This window comes from Gymnoscopelus braueri, assembly GCF_963280865.1.
Source record: "Gymnoscopelus braueri genome assembly, chromosome: 23".
Lineage (NCBI taxonomy): Eukaryota > Metazoa > Chordata > Actinopteri > Myctophiformes > Myctophidae > Gymnoscopelus > Gymnoscopelus braueri.
Window position 1 is genome coordinate 4,657,189 of NC_137625.1, and position 20,889 is coordinate 4,678,077.

Genomic DNA, 20,889 nt, shown 5'->3' on the forward strand with positions numbered 1-20,889 from the left:
GTCGCCCCTTCACAATAAAGTGTCTCCCTTTTACCTCCCAATGCCCCAAATTGTACTTGTAACTTAACAGCGTGGGAGAGTGCGACTGACGCTGAGTTGGAGGCCCCCCTGAGGGTGGAGGCCCGTTTCAATTGAAAAGGGTGAAACATAGCAAAGGCCGCCACTGAGAGTCATAATAAATTACTTTCATCTCCACAGAGAGAAGACACCTGGACTGAAGACACTCAGTCAAACCAGAAGTGGACAAAGTAAGACAAACCTAACATTAACATTTCAGTTAAAAACTGAAATGCATCAATGGCAGAAGCCTTGGCAGAATAAACTAAAACATTGTTTTATCAGTGTTCATGTCTAAATTGAAAGTAACCATCTTTCAAGTCTGAACAAAAGCAAATGACCTAATTCATTCTGGCTGTTTTTATTCATGAATTGCAGATTTTCTAGAGGTTGTTTAATTAATAATGTGCATACAAAACTGTAAGGAAATATAAACCTGAATGTTCAAAATGCATGAACTCTCTTCTCATAGCAGATGTCAGTCTGCAGGAGGATTTAAAGGATTATAAGATCAGTTTGAACAGTCTTGATCGTGTGACATACGTCACTGAAGTGCCCTCCCTCAGCAGCATCTACACAGAGCTCTACATCACAGTGGGAGAGAGTGAAGGCGTTAATAACCAACATGAGGTCTGGAAGCTTGAGACAGCTTCCAAGAAGAAGACCCTCCATGACAAACCAATCAACTGCTGTGACATCTTTAAGCCCCTCCTTGGCAGAGACAAACCCAACAGAAGAGTTCTGACCAAAGGCATCGCTGGCATTGGAAAAACATTCTCTGTGAATAAGTTCACTCTGGACTGGGCAAAGGGTTTGGAAAATCAAGATGTCATTCTCCTGGTTCCCTTCTCATTCCGGGAGCTGAACTTGGTCAGAGATGAGAAGCACAGTCTTCTCACACTGATCCATGTTTTCCACCCAACATTAAAGAAGGTCACAGCAGAGCAGCTCGCTGTCTGGAAAGTTGGCTTCATCTTTGATGGTCTGGATGAAAGCAGGTTTCCATTGCACTTCGACAACAATGACATTGTTTCTGATGTCACAGTGACATCATCAGTGGACATGTTGTTGACAAACCTCATCAAAGGGAATCTTCTCCCCTCAGCCCTCCTCTGGATAACTACTAGACCTGCAGCAGCCAATCAGATCCCTCCTGCATGTGTTGACATGGCAACAGAAGTGCAAGGGTTCACAGACCCCCAGAAGGAGGAGTTCTTCAGGAAGAGATTCAGTGATGAGAAGCTGGCTAGCACAATCATCTCACACTTGAAGACATCAAAGAGCCTCCACATCATGTGTCACATCCCAGTCTTCTGTTGTATCACTGCTACTGTTCTGGAGGACATGGTGAAGACAGACGAGACAGGAGAGCTGCCCAAGAACCTGACTGGGATGTACAGCCACTTCCTGTTGGTCCAGACAAAGAGGAAGACGCTGAAGTATGAAGAGCTACATGAGGTGAATCAACAACATTCAAGCTCAGTAAAGGGTGATGGTGACAGGAGGCCGAGTGCGAAAGCAATGAGTCAAAAACCAAGAGCAAACTCTATGCAGGCGAAGATGATGACCTGGTTGAATAACACGTCACAAAGACTACTTGGAGTGAGTGCAACAACTAGCAATCCTCAAATGTCCAACACTGACAGGGAAGTTCTTCTGAAGCTGGGCAGGCTGGCGTTTGAACAACTGAAGAAAGGTAACATCATGTTCTACCAAGAAGACCTGGAAAAGTGTGGTCTTGATGTGAAAGACGCCTCGCTGTACTCAGGAGTGTGCACAGAGATCTTCAAAAGAGAGAGTGTGAAATTCAAGAAAACGGTCTACAGCTTTGTTCATCTGAGCATCCAGGAGTTTCTGGCTGCAGTCTACCTGTTCCACTGTTTCACAGAGAAGAACAAGAAGGTACTGAAGCCATTCCTGTGGGGCATGGTCAGTTCCTTGGATGACTTCCTGCAGAGAGCCATTGAAAAAGCCCTGAATAGTGAAAATGGCCACCTGGACCTCTTTGTCCGCTTCCTTCATGGCCTCTCACGGGAGTCCAACCAGAGTCTGTTAGGAGGTCTGCTGGGTCAGACAAAGAACAGTCCAGGGAGCATCCAGAGAGCCATCGACAACCTGAAGGAGATGACCACTAAAGATTACTCTCCTGAGAGAATTATCAACATCTTCCACTGTTTGATGGAGATGAACGACCACTCAGTACATCAGGAGATCCAACAGTACCTGAAGTCAGGGGACAGATCAAACACAGAACTGGATCCATCCCAGTGTTCAGCTCTGGCCTTCTTGCTACAGATGTCAGAGGTTCTGGATGAGTTGGACCTGGACACATACAACACATCAACGGAGGGGCGACAGAGACTGGTCCCAGCTGTGAGGAACAGCAGAAAGGCTCGGTTAGTAGTCATATAGAAAACTTACTAGAACAGAGTCAATCTACCTTCACACCTATAACACTATAACTCATTGGTTAATATAAAAGCTCTAATAATAACGAGGTCTCAGATCTGTCCAGGTCTCAAATAGTGTACTGTGTGTAGCTATGGGCAAATAAAGGCCAGTCCCCAGTTAAGCAGGATAAAAACAAGACTGCAACAAAAAACATGTCAACTGGACATGCTTTTTAAATGTATTTTATTACTGACTGACAATGTCACCCTGCACTATGCAGAACTAAACACACACAATCACTGTGTCATTACAGTATCCTCTCCTAGGCATTGACAATATGTAAACAAATATACACAATCATAGTGTCGTTCTGACATCACAGAATACACTGATAACGTTACAGTATCAGGGTGCTCGGGTGGTGCAGTGGTAAAGTACCTGTCCACCACCACAGAGGTTGTGGGTTTGAATCCACCGTGGTCCATGTTGAGCGTCTATATGAACACAATCAGCCCGTACTGGTGTTACTACAGAGTTATTGACTGAGCAGAGTGACCGTGTGCCTCATTGTAAATCCTCATGGCTACGGGCACAAAGGACAGATCAAGTCTCATACAGATCCACCAGGAAAATATGAATCTATCGTTTCCCCTCCTGCTCAGTAGCCCCCCCTAGTGGAGCTAAAAGCAAAAATAAATAATAGATTATTATTGTATTATATACTGTACATAATAAAAGAAACACAATTTAAAACATAAAGCTACAAAGTGTCTCTTGGTCAAAGGGTGGCGCTAGATGAAAGGCTGTGGGGTTCACTCAGTCAGTAGGGTTCATTCTTCATGGAGCCTGAACGTTCAAAGCTAATTCCATGTCAAAGTGTCCCTGAGCAAGAAATGTAACCCCTGACTGCTGCTGGGAGCCATATTAATGTTAATTTCTTCCATTTTTCCTAATACTTGGGATGGATTAAATGTAGAAGACACATGTCCTGTATGTGCAAATGTACAGTGACAAATACCCCACAAAACATATAAAGCTGCAACTTAATTATTATTATTATTATTATTATTATTAATAATAATAATAATAATAATAAGGGTAATAATAATAATAATAAGCCCCATTTATGCTCCCACAACGTTTGAGGGGAGGGGGAGACAGACCCTGCATAGCGTCCATGAATAAGGAAGTCATCAGATAACATTATCTAGCAGTTCAACCACAACGGATGTGATTCTACACATTGTACAAAACCACTACAACCATGCAGTACCTAATACTGAACTGTATATCATTATGGGAATACTTAGATATGTACACACACCAACAGAGAACATAGAACATGTTACCACACAGAACAACAGGAGAACTCAAGTCCTCTGTAATATAAGAAATGGATAATACCATTAGTGAAAGGGTGCACAGAGGATGGCCTTTTAAACATGAGCTTGATCATTACGTTTACTCACTCACTCACTCGCTCGCTCGCTCACTCACTCACTCACTCACTCACTCACTCACTCACTCACTCACTCGTCTGGATAATTCATTTGGATAAAAAGATTTCTTAGTTACCTCCATTACAGTGAACTGGGTATAATTAAGCAATATTACATAAGAGGGTGTGCTTTACTGTGATCATTGGCACGACAGTCAGGAAGGAGGCCGAGCCGAGTTCTGCAAGCATCACTGGAGTGCCAATAATCATCATAAAGCCACCCTCGAGTGTAATATTGAGATTATACAACAGTTAGTTACCATCTAAATAAAACGTATACAAATGTATTCATAATTGTGGGGCATTTCACTCTCAAAATAAGAACCTTTCTGAAGTGTTATCTCTGTTATTCTGGAAATGCATGATAGGGTCTGACAGAGACAACAGTCCCTGTTTACTCAGTCAGTCCAGACCCAACATTGAGATGGTTGTGAGCTAGACAACTTTTACCAAACTGAACATATAGAGAAACAAAACTTAACTGCTCTGCTCTGCTGAGACTCCATCTTATCAGCACAGCTGATTTTGATATATTTATTTGAGAATGCCGAGGTGTGCTATCATGCTAAATTGAGCACGGCTAAAGAGCCTATTTCTACCAATCAGATTGCTTTGTCGGAACTACATGTTGTATCATTTGTTTTAATAATGTCATATCTTGCATTTAATGTGTATTTACAGACTTGTTAACTGTGGCCTCAAGGAGACACACTTTGAAGTCGTTGCTTCAGCTCTCAGCTCTAATCCTTCACATTTAAAACAACTGGACCTGAGTGGCAACAACCTGGGGGAGGGAAAGTCACTGGACCTGCTGGGGGCTGGACTGAAGAGTCCACACTGTTGTCTGGAGATTCTCAGGTCAGATTCATTTAACAATATAAATATTATATTGATACAGTGGTGAGACCTTATTTGAAGAGTGTGAATAAGGTTGACAGCATGGTAACCAACACTGATTAGAATAATGATGCAGTACACTGACCACAGTATGTAAAGCCATGCTGAGATACATGTCTTTATTATTATTGTGGGCTCGCTGCAGTAATAATGTTAATGTTAATATGTTCCTAATACTTACGATGGGTTAAATGCAGAGGACACAATAAAGCTGATTAAATAATAATGATAATACTTATTATTATTATTATTATTATTATTATTATTATTATTATTAATAATATTAATAAGCCCCATTTATGCTCCCACAAAGTGTGAGGGGAGGAGGAGACAGACGGAGCATCCAGCTCCAGAGCTAAGACAGTGTATGTCTGCAGAGCAGGATGGCCCCGCCCACCATCCCTCTCCCTCTCTGAACTCTGTAGGAACATGAATAATGAAGTCATCAGATAACATTATCTAGCAGGTCAACCACAAGGGATGTGATTCTACACTTTGTACAAAACCAATACAACCATGCAGTACCTAATACTGAACTGTATCCATTCTGGGAATACTTAGATATACACACACACCAACAGAGAACATAGAACATGGTACCACACAGAACAACAGGAGAACCTCTGTAATATTCACAAGTGTCCTCATTAGTTGTTCTACAATTAAATTGGACCACACCAAATGAGAAATGGATCATACCATTAGTGAAAGGGTGCACAGAGGATGGCCTTTTAAACTTGAGTTTGATCATTACTTAGGTTTGTTCACTCACTCACTCACTCACTCACTCACTCACTCACTCACTCACTCACTCACTTCTATGTTATCTGGTTGCCTGTTCTTACTTACATCCTATTAATGTCTGGATAATTCATTTAGATAAAAAGATTTCTTAGTTACCTCCATTACAGTGAACTGGGTATAATTAAGCAACATTACATAAGAGGGTGTGCTTTACTGTGATTATTGGCACGACAGTCAGGAAGGAGGCCGAGCCGAGTTCTGCAAGCATCACTGAAGTGCCAATAATCATGGTAAAGCCACCCTCGAATGTAATATTGCGATTATACAACACTTACCATCTAAATAAAACATATAAAAATGTATTCATATGGTGGGGCATTTTGCTCTCAAAATAACAACCTTTCTGCAAGTGTTATCTCTGTTATTGTGTAAATACATGATAGGGTCTGACAGAGACAACAGTCCCTGTTTACTCAGTCAGTCCAGACCCAACATTGAGATGGTGGTGAGCTAGACAACTTTTACCAAACTGAACACATAGAGAAACAAAACTTAACTGTTAGCTCAATCTCATTGTAATTAAGATATTCAATAGAAATTCAAACATTTTAATGCCAGATTTAGCTACTATGTCTGTGAACTTCCCATGCAAACTGCTAGCCTAGCCGCTTAGCTGGCTCTGCTCTGCTGAGACTCCATCTTATCAGCACAGATGATTTTTATATTTTGTTTAGTTTCATTTTAGAACGCCGAGGTGTGCTGTCATGCTCATTTGAGCACGGCTAAAGAGCCTATTTCTACCAATCAGGATTTCTACCATTCAGATTGCTTTATCAGAAATACCTGTTGTATCCTTTGTTTTATTAATGTCAGATTTTGCATTTAATGTGTATTTACAGACTTGTTGACTGTGGCCTCAAGGAGACACACTTTGAAGTTGTAGCTTCAGCTCTCAGCTCTAATCCTTCACATTTAAAACAACTGGAGCTGGGTTACAACTACCTGGGGGAGGGAACTTCACTGGACCTGCTGTGTTCTGGACTGAAGAGTACACACTGTCGTTTGGAGATTCTCAGGTCAGATTAATTTACCAGAACAGAACTTAAATATGATATGAATACAGTGGTGAGACCTTATATGAAGAGTGTGAATAAGGTTGACAGCATGGTAACCAACACTGATTAGAATAATGATACAGTACACTGACCACAGTATGTAAAGCCATGCTGAGATACATGGCTTTATTATTATCATTATGGGCTCGCTGCAGAGCGAGCCCATAATGATAATAATAAAGCCATGTTGAGATGCATGTCTTTATTATTATTATTATGGGTTCGCTGCAGAGTGAGCACACTCATTTTCTTCCCGCTTTAAATTTCTTTCAAAATTTATTCTGTGCACTTTTTTCTCTAATTTCTTCCACATACTTTGTGCTTTATATTTAATTCAAACTTTAACATGTTCAGCTATAAGTGATGATATGTGGGTGTATTTAACTTTTAGAAATATTTTATAGTTTTTTGAAATATTATCTTTCTTTTTTCTAGCGCACATCTAATGACTCCTTCATACTTTCACCTAGAAACTTCATTCAAACTTTCTAATGCTCGGCTATCTTTGGAGCATTTTTTTAAGTTCAAAGGGATGAATTAACTAATTGACTGCCACGTATTTTGACACATATCAGTCCAAACGCACACACTGCCATTCCGGAGTTCCGGAGAAGAGTAGACCAGGATATAACGTGATCACAACAAACAAAGCCCCGTCAGATCTAATGTTAAAAGATTTAGAAAAAAATATTTGTCTCTGCTTTCTCCTTGTATTTTTCTGCATTTTGGGCAAGAATAAGGTATATTCTACAGCCAATAACTAAAGGCGGAGCCGAGTTCCGCAAGCATCACAAACGTGCCAATGATCATAGTAGAGCCACACTCCAGTGTATTATTTCAGGAGCCAGCTGGTCAGGGCTTAAAGAACAAGGACACTTTGGTAGAGTTTTGTGTTGTGTTCTTATCTTGTCATGATGTAACTAGTCCAATTGGCGACATATATCGCTCCGTTGCTCAGTTGATTACAAAGAGCTCTCAAAGTCACTCTTTTAGCGTGATGAACGCCAACAAAGCTGTTTCTGAAGGTATATAACACAAAACCCTGTACAAAGAAACATTTAAACTTTCTGTTGATTTTACTCTTTGAAGATCCACATCCGCAGATCCAGTCTTATTCCTTCCTTCCTCCAGAGAGAATGACTAAATCAACAGGAAGTTTACCTTTTTCTTTAAGATCAAGTAAAGATTATTTAGTTCATGTTATTCCTGCCTGTTAGAGTTCAGCTCTTGTATCTCTACTCCAAACCCTGACAGTTAGACCAGGTCCTTTAATAGATGGTTAGTTTTTCTAGACAGTAATAATATAATGTCTGATGTTTGATTCTTCATTTAGACTGACTCACTGCTGGTTGTCAGAGAGATCCTGTGAAGTTCTGGCCTCAGCTCTACTTTCTAATCCATCCCTCCATCTCAAAGAACTAGACCTGCCTTTCAACGTCCTGAATGACTCAGCTCTGCAGCTGTTCTCTGGACTGAAGACTCTCCAGTGAGTAGAATGAACTGTGTCCATGTTAGTTAGTTCACTGTTTCTATTAGAATGTTTCAATGGTTGGTAGGCAGGCTGGGGGGGAATATGAGTAAAATGAATGTGTAATACATCACCCACATGCAAATGAATCATACTATTATTATTATTATTATTATTATTATTTTATCAAAACAATAGTTCACCTCTGAGCTCTGATTTACGAGTCAATTTTAACTTTTAGTGAGTCAGTGAAGTAAATATAAAAACATAAACAATTTTGTCCCTTTTGTTTTACAAAATGAAAAGCAATCAAATGTAACATAATATGTTTAGGTATCACTAATGTTCATGTAACTACATTACAAGCAGTTTTGGGTAACGTTGATTTGAAAAGTAACTTGTTACGTTACAGGATTACTGCCGTTAAAAAATTTATTCTGTTACGTTACAGTATTACTTTTGTTAGATTACTTTTGCGTTACTGAAGATTAAAACCTTTTTGTAAGGAATGATATATCCTATGTAATATCCCCTCAATACGAGTATGTTTGGTAAACATAAAATCAAGAGAGCAGCCTATCAGAGTGGCCACAGTGTGGAGCTGTGCTGAGCTTCACCAAGCATACTGCATATCTAATTTACATTGACGTTCTTCCTTCTCTTTACACCAACAAATCCAACAATCATGTGAATACTTCTACGACCGTACTAAAGGATAACCTCTCTGTCTTCTCTCAATCTTTGTCATGTCAACAGGTGTGACAAATTAATGTAATACAAAACCAAACCAGTCAGTCGTGTGACACTGTCACACCAAAAGTGGTGACCTATTGATTAGAATGTTTACACAATCAACACAGATTGCTGGCTGTTGGCAAGGCACGTGATCACCGATTTGTGTGTAACATCCGTGCAACTCTCTGTTGACAGAGACGCGCTCATTCATTTACCAGGAAACGGCACAAATGTGTCGATGGATATTTATTTTCCTTAGTGGCAACAGAAGGAACAGGAAAATATAGGTCTAAGTAATGCCATTGTTATAGTATATAGGTCTGAAATAATCTAAGTAATCTAAGTAATGCCATTGTTTAGGACCATTTGTTTGCAGGTAATAGTTATATTAATATATTACTTAACTCATGAAAAAAATGATGTTCATGTTGTACTTCCTACAGAGTGAAACATGGAGGAGAAGACTGGATTAAACCTCAACTCCTTACAAGATGTGAGTATCTGTCTGTCTGTCTGTCTGTCTGTCTGTCTGTCTGTCTGTCTGTCTGTCTGTCTGTCTATCTATCTATCTATCTATCTATCTATCTATCTATCTATCTATCTATCTATCTATCTCTCTATCTATCTGTTAAACCCAGCCTAGGGGTTTGTTTGTTTGTTTGTTTATTATCACTTAGAGAACATTTAAAAATGATACAAAGATTCGGTAGAAATGTGAAGGAGAATGCCTAAAAACCCTCCAGGGGCTTGAGAAGTGGCATTCTCCGGGAATATTTGTACATTCATAGGATAAAATTAACATCAATGTGGAATATACACATCCATTACAGATAAACACTAATAGACATGTCATACAGATGAAGAAACAGAACGGAAAAGACCAAAATGGACACTGTTTCAAAAAAAGAAAGAATCAGCAAAAACATATCACAACAATAAAAGTCAAGGGAACCAAAACATAAACCTCTAGGGAAAATGTTATTATATTATATTATATTAGGCAGACCATATGGAAAGTATTTGGTTGTTAAGAGAAGCGATTTTAGAAACTTCTTAAATTGGTGAGAAGACAACTTCCATAGATGTAATGGCAGAGAATTACAGCCTAGGGGTCACTAGGTGCCACATAAACCATGGACTCCCTCCTTCCCCAAACAGTCAGGACACACAGGTTTAAAATACCAAGAGTCAAGGATTTATTTGATATTGAAGATAACATCATGTACCATTACCTCAGGGTGGGACTATGAGACAAACAAAAATAATCAGAATCAGAAGAATCAGAATCAGAATCAGACTTATTGTCACATCACAGGTTTACAAGGTAAAAAAGTGGGTGAAATTCGTTTTTGTACATCATTCCCATCGCAACGTTAATTTCCATAGAAAGAAGAGGGGGGAGGAAGAAGGAGAGGGGGGTGGGGGGCAAGCGGGAAGGAGGTCAGACAAGAGAACAACAGAAGGCCAAACAAGTTATCTACATATTTACAAAGTACCTGAGATAAAAGAAACAGACTAAGGTGCCTGAGCATAGCAGCAATGTATGTATACTGTGCATGATATACTTATGGACGTTGAGGTGCTTAGAGTTTAGGGGCGGCCATAGCTGAGTGGTTAGTGAGCCCGCCTAGGGAGCCAGAGGCCCTGGTTACCCCAGGTACGATTCCAGGCCACGCCAGCATATGTGTCGATGAAATGAAATTTGTCCCTGAGCAAGACTCTTAACCCCTAATTGCTCACAGGCCCTCATTGGAAACAAGCCCGCAAGGACTTTCATGAACGTCCTGTTTAAAGGAATTATCCTTATCCTTATCCAGAGAAAAAAAAAGAGCACAATAAAAAGACAAAAAAAAGTAAGTGCGTTATATATGGGATTAAGGTGCAAAAGGTCAGTGCGTGTCCACCTAAGGTGGACTGACCCTGGTATAATCCACAAAAAGCTCCATGAGGGAGAGCAACAGGAAAAAAAAGGTCATTTGTACCTGGTGTAGTCCACGGGTATGTCCGAGGGGGGGGTAAATCCAAGTCATTTGTCCCTGGTATAATCCACAGGTGTGTTCAGGAAGAGCCAGAAAAAAAGTCTGCAACCAGCTGGACAATACCGCCTGTTGTCAGGCTGTTGAACAAGGCTCATGCCTCATTCAGCAATCTGACAGCAGCTGGATTAAAACTACACCAGAACCTGGTAGTGGAACTCTTGATACTGCGGTAGGACCCCTTGCCCCGCCGCGGTTGTTGTAGGGTTTTGAACAGTTTGTGACTTGGGTGGTACATGTCCTTGATGATGCGCTTGGCTTTGACCACGCACCGCTTTTTGTACAGATCCTGGAGCGCTGGGAGCTCGCTTCCCATTATTCGCTCTGCCGATCGCACTACTCGCTGTAGGCTGATCTTTTCTCGGGCAGTGCAGTTCCCAAACCAGGCCGTGACACAGCCTGTTAGCACGCCTTCAACCGAGCTGTTGTAATACAGCCTGAGGATGCGCTGTCCTACTCCGAGCTTCTTCAGGCTGAGCCAGTACAGTCGCTGCTGAGCCTTTTTCTTCACGTGTGTGGTGTGCGTCTCCCATTTTAGGTCCTCCTCGATGTGTACTCCGAGTAATTTGAACTCGCTGACCCTTTCCACTGCAGCACCGTCGATGAGGTTGGGCGCATGGTCTCTCCGCGGCCTCCTGAAGTCCACGATCAGTTCTTTGGTCTTGTCGACGTTAAGAGCGAGGTTGTTCTCCCGGCACCAGAGTGCCAGTGAGTTGATCTCCTCTCTGTAGTCAGACTCGTCGTTGTTGACGATTCGGCCTATCACTGTCGTGTCGTCCGCGTACTTTATGATGGTGTTGGAGATATGTGTGGCTATGCAGTCATACGTGTACAGGGAGTAGAGGAGAGGGCTCAGCACGCATCCCTGGGGTGCGCTGGTGTTGAGGGTCAGGGGGTCAGATGTGATGCTGCCCATTCTCACCACCTGATGTCGGTTGGACAAGAAGTCCTGTATCCAGTCGCACATGCTTGGGTGTAGCCCTAGGTCTCTGAGCTTTTTGTCAAGTATTGCTGGGACAATGGTGTTGAATGCTGTAGTCCACGAACAGCATACGTACATATTTGTCCTTCAGCAGCTTGTTGTCCATGTGCGAGAGAACGGTGTGGAGAGCCATGGCAATAGCGTCGTCGGTGGATCTGTTTTTGCGGTATGCATACTGCCATGGGTCCAGTGAGGCAGGTAGCGTGGAGCCGATGTATTCCCTCACCAGTTTCTCTAAGCACTTGCTGACGATCGGGGTGAGAGCGACAGGTCTCCAGTCATTCAGGCATGTCACTCTGGCCTTTTTGGGAATGGGCACAATGGTTGACATTTTGAACCCTGCAGTGACCACAGCCTGGGAGAGGGAGAGGTTAAAGATGTCAGCGAAGACACCCGCCAGCTGGTCTGCACATGCCTTGAGGACCCGGCCTGGAATCCCATCAGGTCCGGCTGCCTTGTGGACGTTGACCCGTGCGAAGGCTGTACGCACTTCTCTCTCCGAGATGGTTAGAGGGTTCTCCTCTGCTGGTGCTGCTGATGGCCCCGCTTGGCTGCCGCGGTTGGAGCTGATCTCGAACCGGCCGTAGGAAGTGTTCAGTTCGTTGGGGAGGGAGGCAGTCGGGTTCACCTCGCTTCTGGTTCTTGTTTTGCCGTCTGTCAAGGTGTGTACCGCCTGCCACGTGCTCCTGATGTCGCCATTGCTGAGTTGGTCTTGCATCTTTTCAGTGTAGGCCTTTTTCGCCTTCCTGATGGCGCAGTTTAGGGCTGCGCGCGTCGTGTTGCGCATTTCCACGTCGCCAGATTTGAAACCAGCATCCCGTTCATGTAGATGTACACGTACTCCGCTGTCCATCCATGGTTTCTGATTGGGATAGATCCGAACTGTCTTTTTTGAGACTATGTCGTCTATGTCGTCTAAAACAAAACCTATTCTTACCTAACATAAAGGAAACCAAAAATACAAATATATAAATATAACCTAATGTACAAACATAATGTAAAGTGACAAAAACAGAACAAACTAATAATAAAAAGAAAGATCACCCACCCCTACACACACAGTCTGTCTGTCTGTCTGTCTGTCTGTCTTGTAGATCGGCTATAATTCAAACATATCAGAAATAGCTGATCTACAAAGCTCTCAATGTGTCGCATCACAATGCATTGTCAGCTTGTAGATTGGATGTGTTTCAAAATAACAAAAATAGTAGATCTACAAGTAGATCTTTGAAAACTAGTGGAATAGTTATTCAGTGTGAGCTTTAGATCGTCTTCATGGCAAAAACATGTTGCATCATAACGTGTTGTGAGCTTGTAGATCATCTTGTAGATAAGTTATATTTAAAAGAAAAACAGAAGATCTAAAAGCTCACAAAACCCCACATTGTGAGCTTTTAGATCCGCTTGAGGCGTTGTGAGCTTGTAGATCATCTTGCAGATAAGCTTTATTTAAAATAAAAATAGCAGATCTACAAGCTCGTAGATCATTGGTAACCAAGCGGTGGACATGTGGATCTTCAAAGCCATCACAGTCGATCACAAACAGGTTTGTGTGTATTGGGAGAGGAGGCGACGGATCAATCAATTGAACAGAATATCTAAATGTGAATATTAATTGATGAGAAAGTCAATATTGTGCTTTGAAGATTAGATATCTGTAATAACAATGTATTTAATGTCCCTGTGTGTTTTCATTTGTTTTTTAAAGTAACCTAAAAAGTGTCAACTTTATAATATTTTCCCCAAAAATTGCCATTTTGTTTATTCATATTTAGACTAGTAGCCTTTGTGTGGATGTATGCAAACTAAATACATTGAGCCTGTCAGAAATTGCTAAAGTAAATTATGTCTTACTCATAGTGTTCTTTTTACATATAGTAGTGGTAGATCTCAGCTTATACATTGGAATAAAAAGTACTCATGTGCTTGAAAAGGTTGGTTACCACTGTTGTAGATCATCTTGTTTTTTTAATTGTCTGGTTCTGGTCTTAATGTGTTTAAACAGTGCATGTTATTCTTGTGTGACCCTCAACACAGGATTTGATCATTCAGGCTCAAATTATTAGTATTTCCACCAATAATAATGATAGTGTAGTATATTTGAGAACATAACATACATATTTGTTAGTATTATTTACTACACAAGTCTACAGTACAAGTAGGCTACAGAGAGAAGAAGTGGATTGAGTCAGAGAGAGGTGCCGGGTTGTCTGCGCGGGGTGTGGGGGGGCTCTTAGCATTCTCTTTGTTTACCTGAGACAGAGAGCATGTTTCCCCCATTCCCCCTTCCTGCCTTGACAGTTGCAAATGTCTTGGGCCGGTGGGGGCTCACCTTTGAAGTCTGACACACCCATACCTGTGCCTCCCCTTTCTCTGAATGTGCTATATATATCATACTAAAATGTGACTTAGTGTGTGTGACTCAGCAGCCGGCAGGCTGTTGTGTGGTGTGGTGGGGACCTCAGGGTCCCCATAGGAAGCTGTTTGTACTTATGCAATAAATGGAAGCAAAGATACCTCACTAACTAGTGATGACTCCTTCATTCTACAACCATTCATTCTCATCTCTGGGACAACAAACTTAACTGCAATATGGCGTTGTTGGCAACTACGAAAGCAATAGAAACCTTTAAGTCTGTGGTTGTCAGATACCACAATAGTAAGAGCAGATATCTGCACATACACACAACCTTCACTGGAGCAGTGGAACCTCTACAAGCAGATCTACAAGCTCACAACGCCTCACGATGTGAAGCCTTGTGAGTTTGTAGATCTGCTTGTATATAAGCTTTATTTAAAAAGAAAATAACAGATCTACAGTACAAGCTCACAACGCCTCACGATGTGAGGAGTTGTGAGCCTGTAGATCATCTTTATTTAAAAGAAAAATAGCAGATCTACAAGCTTTTAGATCTTCTTATAGATACGCTTCATTTATAAGAAAAATTGCAGATCTACAAGCATTTAGATCAACGTGTAGATAAGCTTTATTTAAAATAAAAAATGCAGATCTACAAGCTCACAATACCTCGCATCATGAGCTTGTAGATGATCTTGTAGATAAGATTTATTTAACCCATTAAGACCTGAGGCCGATTCTACAAATGTCTTCTAAATCCCTTCTGAAAAAACTAAAAAATATGTTTCTATATCAGTGGTTCTCAAACTTTTTCATGTCAAGGACCCCCAAAATGATATGTATTTGGCCGCCGACCCCCACCTCAAAATATTTTGCTCCAGGGACCCCCAGAAGCAAAGATTTTAGTTACAAATATTCGCTTTAAAAGAATATACATTCAAAGATTTGAACACATTTTCATAATTTTTCAAAAATAGCAGATCTACAAGCTCATAGCGCGGCACTCGGTGCCACGCTATGAGCTTGTATATCTGCTATTTTTGAATAGCCAAAGTGTAAAATAATGTTTTTTTGCCCAAAAAGTGACACAGATGCGTTCCAGGTCTTAATGGGTTTAAAGAAAAGTAGATCTACAAGCTCATAATGCCTCACACGTCTCTATTTGATGTCTGGGCTGACTGTGTTGAACGTGACTTGATGTCGTCCTAAATAATGCCTGATTTTATACTTAAATGTGTGACGAAAATATCAGATCTACAAGCATTCACAGCTCTGTGACCAGTGTGTTTGTAACACTGTAAAAAAAAGGTGCTCAAACTTTTCCATGTCAAGGACCCCCAAAATGATATTTATTTGGCCACGGACCCCCATCTCAAAATATTTTGTTCCAGGGACCCCCAGAAGCAAAGATTCGAGTTAAAAATGTGCGCTTTAAAACTATATATATTTCAAAGATTTGCACACATTTTCAAGATTTTTCAAAAATAGCAGATCTGCAAGCTCGTAGCGCGGCACCGAGTGCTATGAGCTTGTAGATCTGCTATTTTTGAATAGCCCAAAGTGTGAAATAATGTTTTTTAGCTCAAATCAAAAAGTGACACAGATGCGTTCCAGGTCCAGGTTCCAGGTCTGTGTGTGTGTGTGTGTGTGTGTGTGTGTGTGTGTGTGTGTGTGTGTGTGTGTGTGTGTGTGTGTGTGTGTGTGTGAATGATGTTTAATGTTTATTGTGTTTTTTTTCTCATCAGATTTCTCTCATCTCAAACTGGACACAAACACAGCACACAGAGGCCTCTCTCGGTCTGAGAACAACATGGTGGCGACAGACGGGAGGACAGGTCCTCCTCCTCCTCCTGATCATCCTGACAGGTTTGATTGCTGGGCTCAGGTTCTGTGTACAGAGGGTCTGACTGGACCCTGTTACTGGGAGGTAGAGAGGAATGGAAGGGTTTCTATAGCAGTGACTTATGGAGGAATCAGTAGGAAAGGAAGTGGTGATGACTCTCTGCTTGGAGGCAATGATAAGTCCTGGTGTCTGGACTGTGATGATAACAGATACACTGTCAGACACAATAGTAAGGAGACTGTCCTCCCTGTCCATCCCTCTAGGCGCTCCAAAAGAGTAGCAGTGTATCTGGACTGTCCGTTAGGGAATCTGTCCTTTTATGAGGTCTGCTCAGACTCACTGACTCACCTGTACACCTTCACCTTCCACAACACATTCTCTGAACCGCTCTATGCTAGGTTTGGGTTAGGCCGCTCCTCCTCCTCCTCCTCCTCCTCAGTACGTCTGTGTGAGCAGAGATAGAGTCTCTATGTGAGGAGGACACTAGGTCTCCATGGTTACTCCACATGTTTGAGTGAGTCCAGGTTGTCATGGTTACCATGTATCCTTTGACACCATGCTAAGTCTGACATCATAGAACTCCATATTTGGGCATGCATGACTCATGGTGACATCATAGTGATGTCATCATAGATAAAACGGTATAGAAGCAGCACACTGACATAAGAGAGGGTTTGTGTTGTTAAAAATGTTCACAATTATAACACGTTTCTTCATATTTATTTAACCCTTTAAGGGAACGCGTCTGTGTCATTTTAGATTTCTTTGGCTATTCAAAAATAGCAGATATACAAGCTCATAGCGCGGCACCGAGTGCCGCGCTATGAGCTTGTAGATCTGCTATTTCTGAAAAATCGTGAAAATTTGTGCAAATCTTTGAATATATATATATATATTTTTAAGCAATTTTTTTTTACTAAAATCTTTGCTTCTGGGGGTCCCTGGAACAACATATTTTGAGATGGGGGTCTGTGGCCAAATACATATAATTTTGGGGGTCCTTGACATGAAAAAGTTTGAGAACCACTGATATTATATTAACATATGTTTTTCAGAAAACTGTTTTAGAAGACATATGTAGAATCCCCCAGAAGCAAAGATTTGAGTTACAAATGTTAAAAAATATATATATATTCAAAGATTTGCACAAAAATAGCAGATCTACAAGCTCATAGCGTGGCACCGAGTGCCGCGCTACGAGCTTGTATATCTGCTGTTTTTGAATAGCCCAAGAAATCTAAAATGACACAGATGCGTTCCTGGTCTTAAAGGGTTAATCTCAATAGCCGATCTACAAGCTCACAACGCACCGCGATGCGACGCGTTGTGAGCTTGTAGATCTGCTATTTTGGAATAGTGAAGTATAAAATGGTCAAAGTGGTTGAAGTGATTTTTATGTTTTATATTTAATCATTTTGCTTAGGACCCCCGGGGGTCCCTGGACCTTACTTTGAGACCGTGTGTGTGTGTGTGTGTGTGTGTGTGTGTGTGTGTGTGTGTGTGTGTGTGTGTGTGTGTGTGTGTGTGTGTGTGTGTGTGTGTGTGTGTGTGTGTGTGTGTGTGTGTGTGTGTGTGTGTGCGAGCGTGTGTGTGTAAACTCTGCCAGTGGTTCTCAAAGTGGGGTCCAGGGACCCCCAGGGGTCCTTGAGGGGGTTCCAGGGGGTCCCCAGCTAAATGTTTTAATATAGCATCAAAATCAGTTTAGACACTTTAACCTCTATTTATACATCAGATATTTGAAAAAAGCTGATCTACAAGTTCACAACGTGCTGCCATGTGCCGCGTTGTGGTTGCTTACAGATCTTGTAATCTCCTGAGATTACTTATGGTAAATTTTTTAAAGTCATGTATAGGGGTCCCTGGTATAAACTATGATCAGATGGGGGTCCTTGACAGGAAGAAGTTAACCCTATGAAATCAACATGTGTGTAAATGAGACCCCCTCAAAATCAGTCATCACCACAGCTTCAGATCTGAGATTAGATTAGATTAGATCATTAGATTATAGATTAGATTATAGATTAGATTAGATTAGATTAGATTAGATTATAGATTAGATTATAGATTAGATTAGATTAGATTAGATTAGATTAGATTAGATCAGATTAATTTAAATCAGACAGCGCTGCTCAAACCTCCACTCCACACATTTATAAATATGTATCATAAATACTGTCCATCAACACTGATGATGATGATGATGTAATCACAGTATCATACTTGTGTCTCTTATGTAAACACTTCTACTCTATTATTTGACATGTGATTGTTTTATATTTGATATTTGACACAATGGACAGAGGAAGAGTGTATATTTGATCATGTAATTATCACAGTATCGTTGTTTCTTGTATATAAACCTTTTTACTGAACCACTTAAACCTTGTTGACTTTACTGCCTGGGGTCATTGTGAGCTTGTAGATCTGCTGTTTTCAGCTCATTGTGATCTATGATGACAACAGCAGAATAGTGACTCTAGGGTTGATATGTTTAACTCTTTCCTCTCCTACTGCTGTGAGCATGTTGTTGGTCGACTAGACTTCATGTCATTTACTCTCATGCAGGGGTGGAAAAAGTACTAAAGTTTTTGTACTTAAGTAAAAGTACAAAAGTATTGTCATTAAAATGTATTTAAAGTAACAAAAGTAAAAGTACTAGTTATGCAGAATGTCTAAAATGTATAATCGACTTTTGAAAATAGCAGATCTCACAACGTGTCGCAGAGCGACACGTTGTGAGCTTGTAGATCTGCTATTTTCAAATAGCCAAAGTGTAAATAGAGCTGAAGTGATTAATGTATGTTTTGTAATAATAATTGAATAAAAGAAGCTACAAAAGCATAATGTGAATGACTTCTGGAAGGAAATTAAAATGATAAACAATTGTAAAACGTCTCTTCCATCAAATATAGATGGAGTGAGTGGTTCTGATGAAATTTCACAGCTATGGCAGAAACAATATTCTGAGCTGTTCAACTGTGTAAAAAGTAATCTGGTTGTAGTGGAACATGTAGATTTTAATGATGAGGTGATTGTTACTCCTGCTGAAATTCATGAAGCAGTTTTGAAGCTAGGTGATAATAAGGCCTGTGGTCTGGATAAGATCTTAAAGGTTCGATGACATTCATTTTCACTTTTTTTATTTTTTATGTTTTTTTGGGGGTTTTATGACCTCAATTACACCCAAAAAATCTGAACTTTGAACATTCAGTGGATTTTCTGTGGTCTGGGGTTTTCTGAATAATTAGGCTGAAAAGTAATCTGAGCTTGGCCCTTCGACAGTGAGGTCACAGTCAATTAATCCCGCCCACTCTCCTCCTCGCCCCTCCCCTCCCCTATCCTTTCCTTTGGGGGGGGCGGAGCAGAGGCGATGATTGACAGGCAAAATCCCTCACCAGCGACACCCGCAGGCAAAGATTTCTTTTTTCATTGCAGTTGAAAAGGCTTTAGAAATGTGAGACAAAAACACCTACAGTGAATCACTGGAGTGGAATTTTCAGTTAAAACTTTTTGTACATGTTTGAAGGACCAGGACAAAGACTCTGAATGTGGTGTAAACATGAATGTCATGATACCTTTAAACTAGCCAGTAAGAAACTGTGTCCTTTGGTTGCTATGTGTTTTACAGGTTTTTTTTGTTCATGGGTTTTTACCTGTTTCCATGCTCTCTGTTGTGTTAGTGCCGGTCATTAAAGACAAAGTGGGGAAGCTAAACAGCTCAGATAACTATAGGCCAATAGCCTTGGCCAGCGTTTTGTCCAAAGTACTAGAGACAATTCTACTGAGTAGACTTGAGAGGTTGATCATGTCTGCTGATAACCAATTTGGATTCAAACGAAAACATGGCACTGATTTGTGTATTTTTGCACTGAAAGAGATTTTAGATAAATATAGTAGGCAGAATTCTACTATGTTTGTATCTTTTATTGATGCCTCTAGGGCCTTTGCCCGCATTAATCATGAAAAGTTATTCTTAAAACTGACGCAAAGAGGGGTCTCTAGTTTCTTAGAGCCGTTTCACACTCAGGTCCCGGGTGCGCACTCCAGACCGCTTGGCTAGTGTGAATGTAGCGAATCGACCCGCGAAACGGGTAACCGTTCCGTTCCCGAAACCACCTCCGGAGGCAGTTTCGGATCCGGATCATGCGTTTTCGGGTACGGTACGCTGCAATGTGAAAGCAAGCGTACCATTAGACGGAAGTGGCCCGCTATTTGGAATAGGTGACGGTATATAAACTCGACAAAAACAGCCAACAAAAACACTGCTCTTCTAGCCGGTGCTACTGAATGAATGAAAACGCCACAGAATGCATTGCGCACTTAAGGTGGGCTGGTGCATATTACTCTTAAGGTGGAACATAACAATTGAAATAATAATCAACTTATATTATGGGAGCCTTTCTAACAATTTTACTCATTCAATTCTGAACCGATTCTTAAAATTTAAAATTCTCTATTAGCTGTGAAGGGCCTTCTTTCATGTCTATCAGTCATGAAACATTGGCAGGTCTCCATCGCGCATTTCAGGTGCGCGAGCAGCGCATATAGTATATCTTGTGGGTATCTTGTGGAGTTTCAGCTACTATGCATCCCAGAAATATATAGCTTATAAGGCTTTGTAATTTGAAATTTGTAAGTAAATATGGTAACTCATTTAGATGTAGGCCTACGTAGGTTTATAGTTTCCCAAGGACTATAGCCGTTTCACTCATGATGCAATTTCTCTTTCATAACAGATACATACATGTGCCAGATAATCCCCAC

General features: G+C 40.9%; 1 protein-coding gene across 12 annotated transcripts in view; it reads left to right on the forward strand.

Moving 5' to 3' along the window:
* Window positions 1-20,889, forward strand: part of LOC308079304 (NACHT, LRR and PYD domains-containing protein 12-like) — a 126,897-nt gene that overhangs the window by 17,084 nt on the left and 88,924 nt on the right. Inside the window, exons 10-16 of one of the 12 annotated variants that reach the window (XM_080420725.1) lie at window positions 199-248; window positions 530-2,453; window positions 4,628-4,804; window positions 6,487-6,663; window positions 8,036-8,188; window positions 9,349-9,398; window positions 16,028-18,902. The exons of 9 other annotated variants lie outside the window; for them this stretch is intronic. In XM_080420725.1, the coding sequence (XP_080276851.1) occupies window positions 199-248; window positions 530-2,453; window positions 4,628-4,804; window positions 6,487-6,663; window positions 8,036-8,188; window positions 9,349-9,398; window positions 16,028-16,587 (3,091 nt within the window). In that variant the 3' untranslated portion in view covers window positions 16,588-18,902. Of the gene's footprint in view, window positions 1-198; window positions 249-529; window positions 2,454-4,627; window positions 4,805-6,486; window positions 6,664-8,035; window positions 8,189-9,348; window positions 9,399-16,027; window positions 18,903-20,889 lie in introns of those variants that run through there. 2 more of the 12 variants (XM_080420726.1, XM_080420717.1) reach the window with 2 other exon arrangements.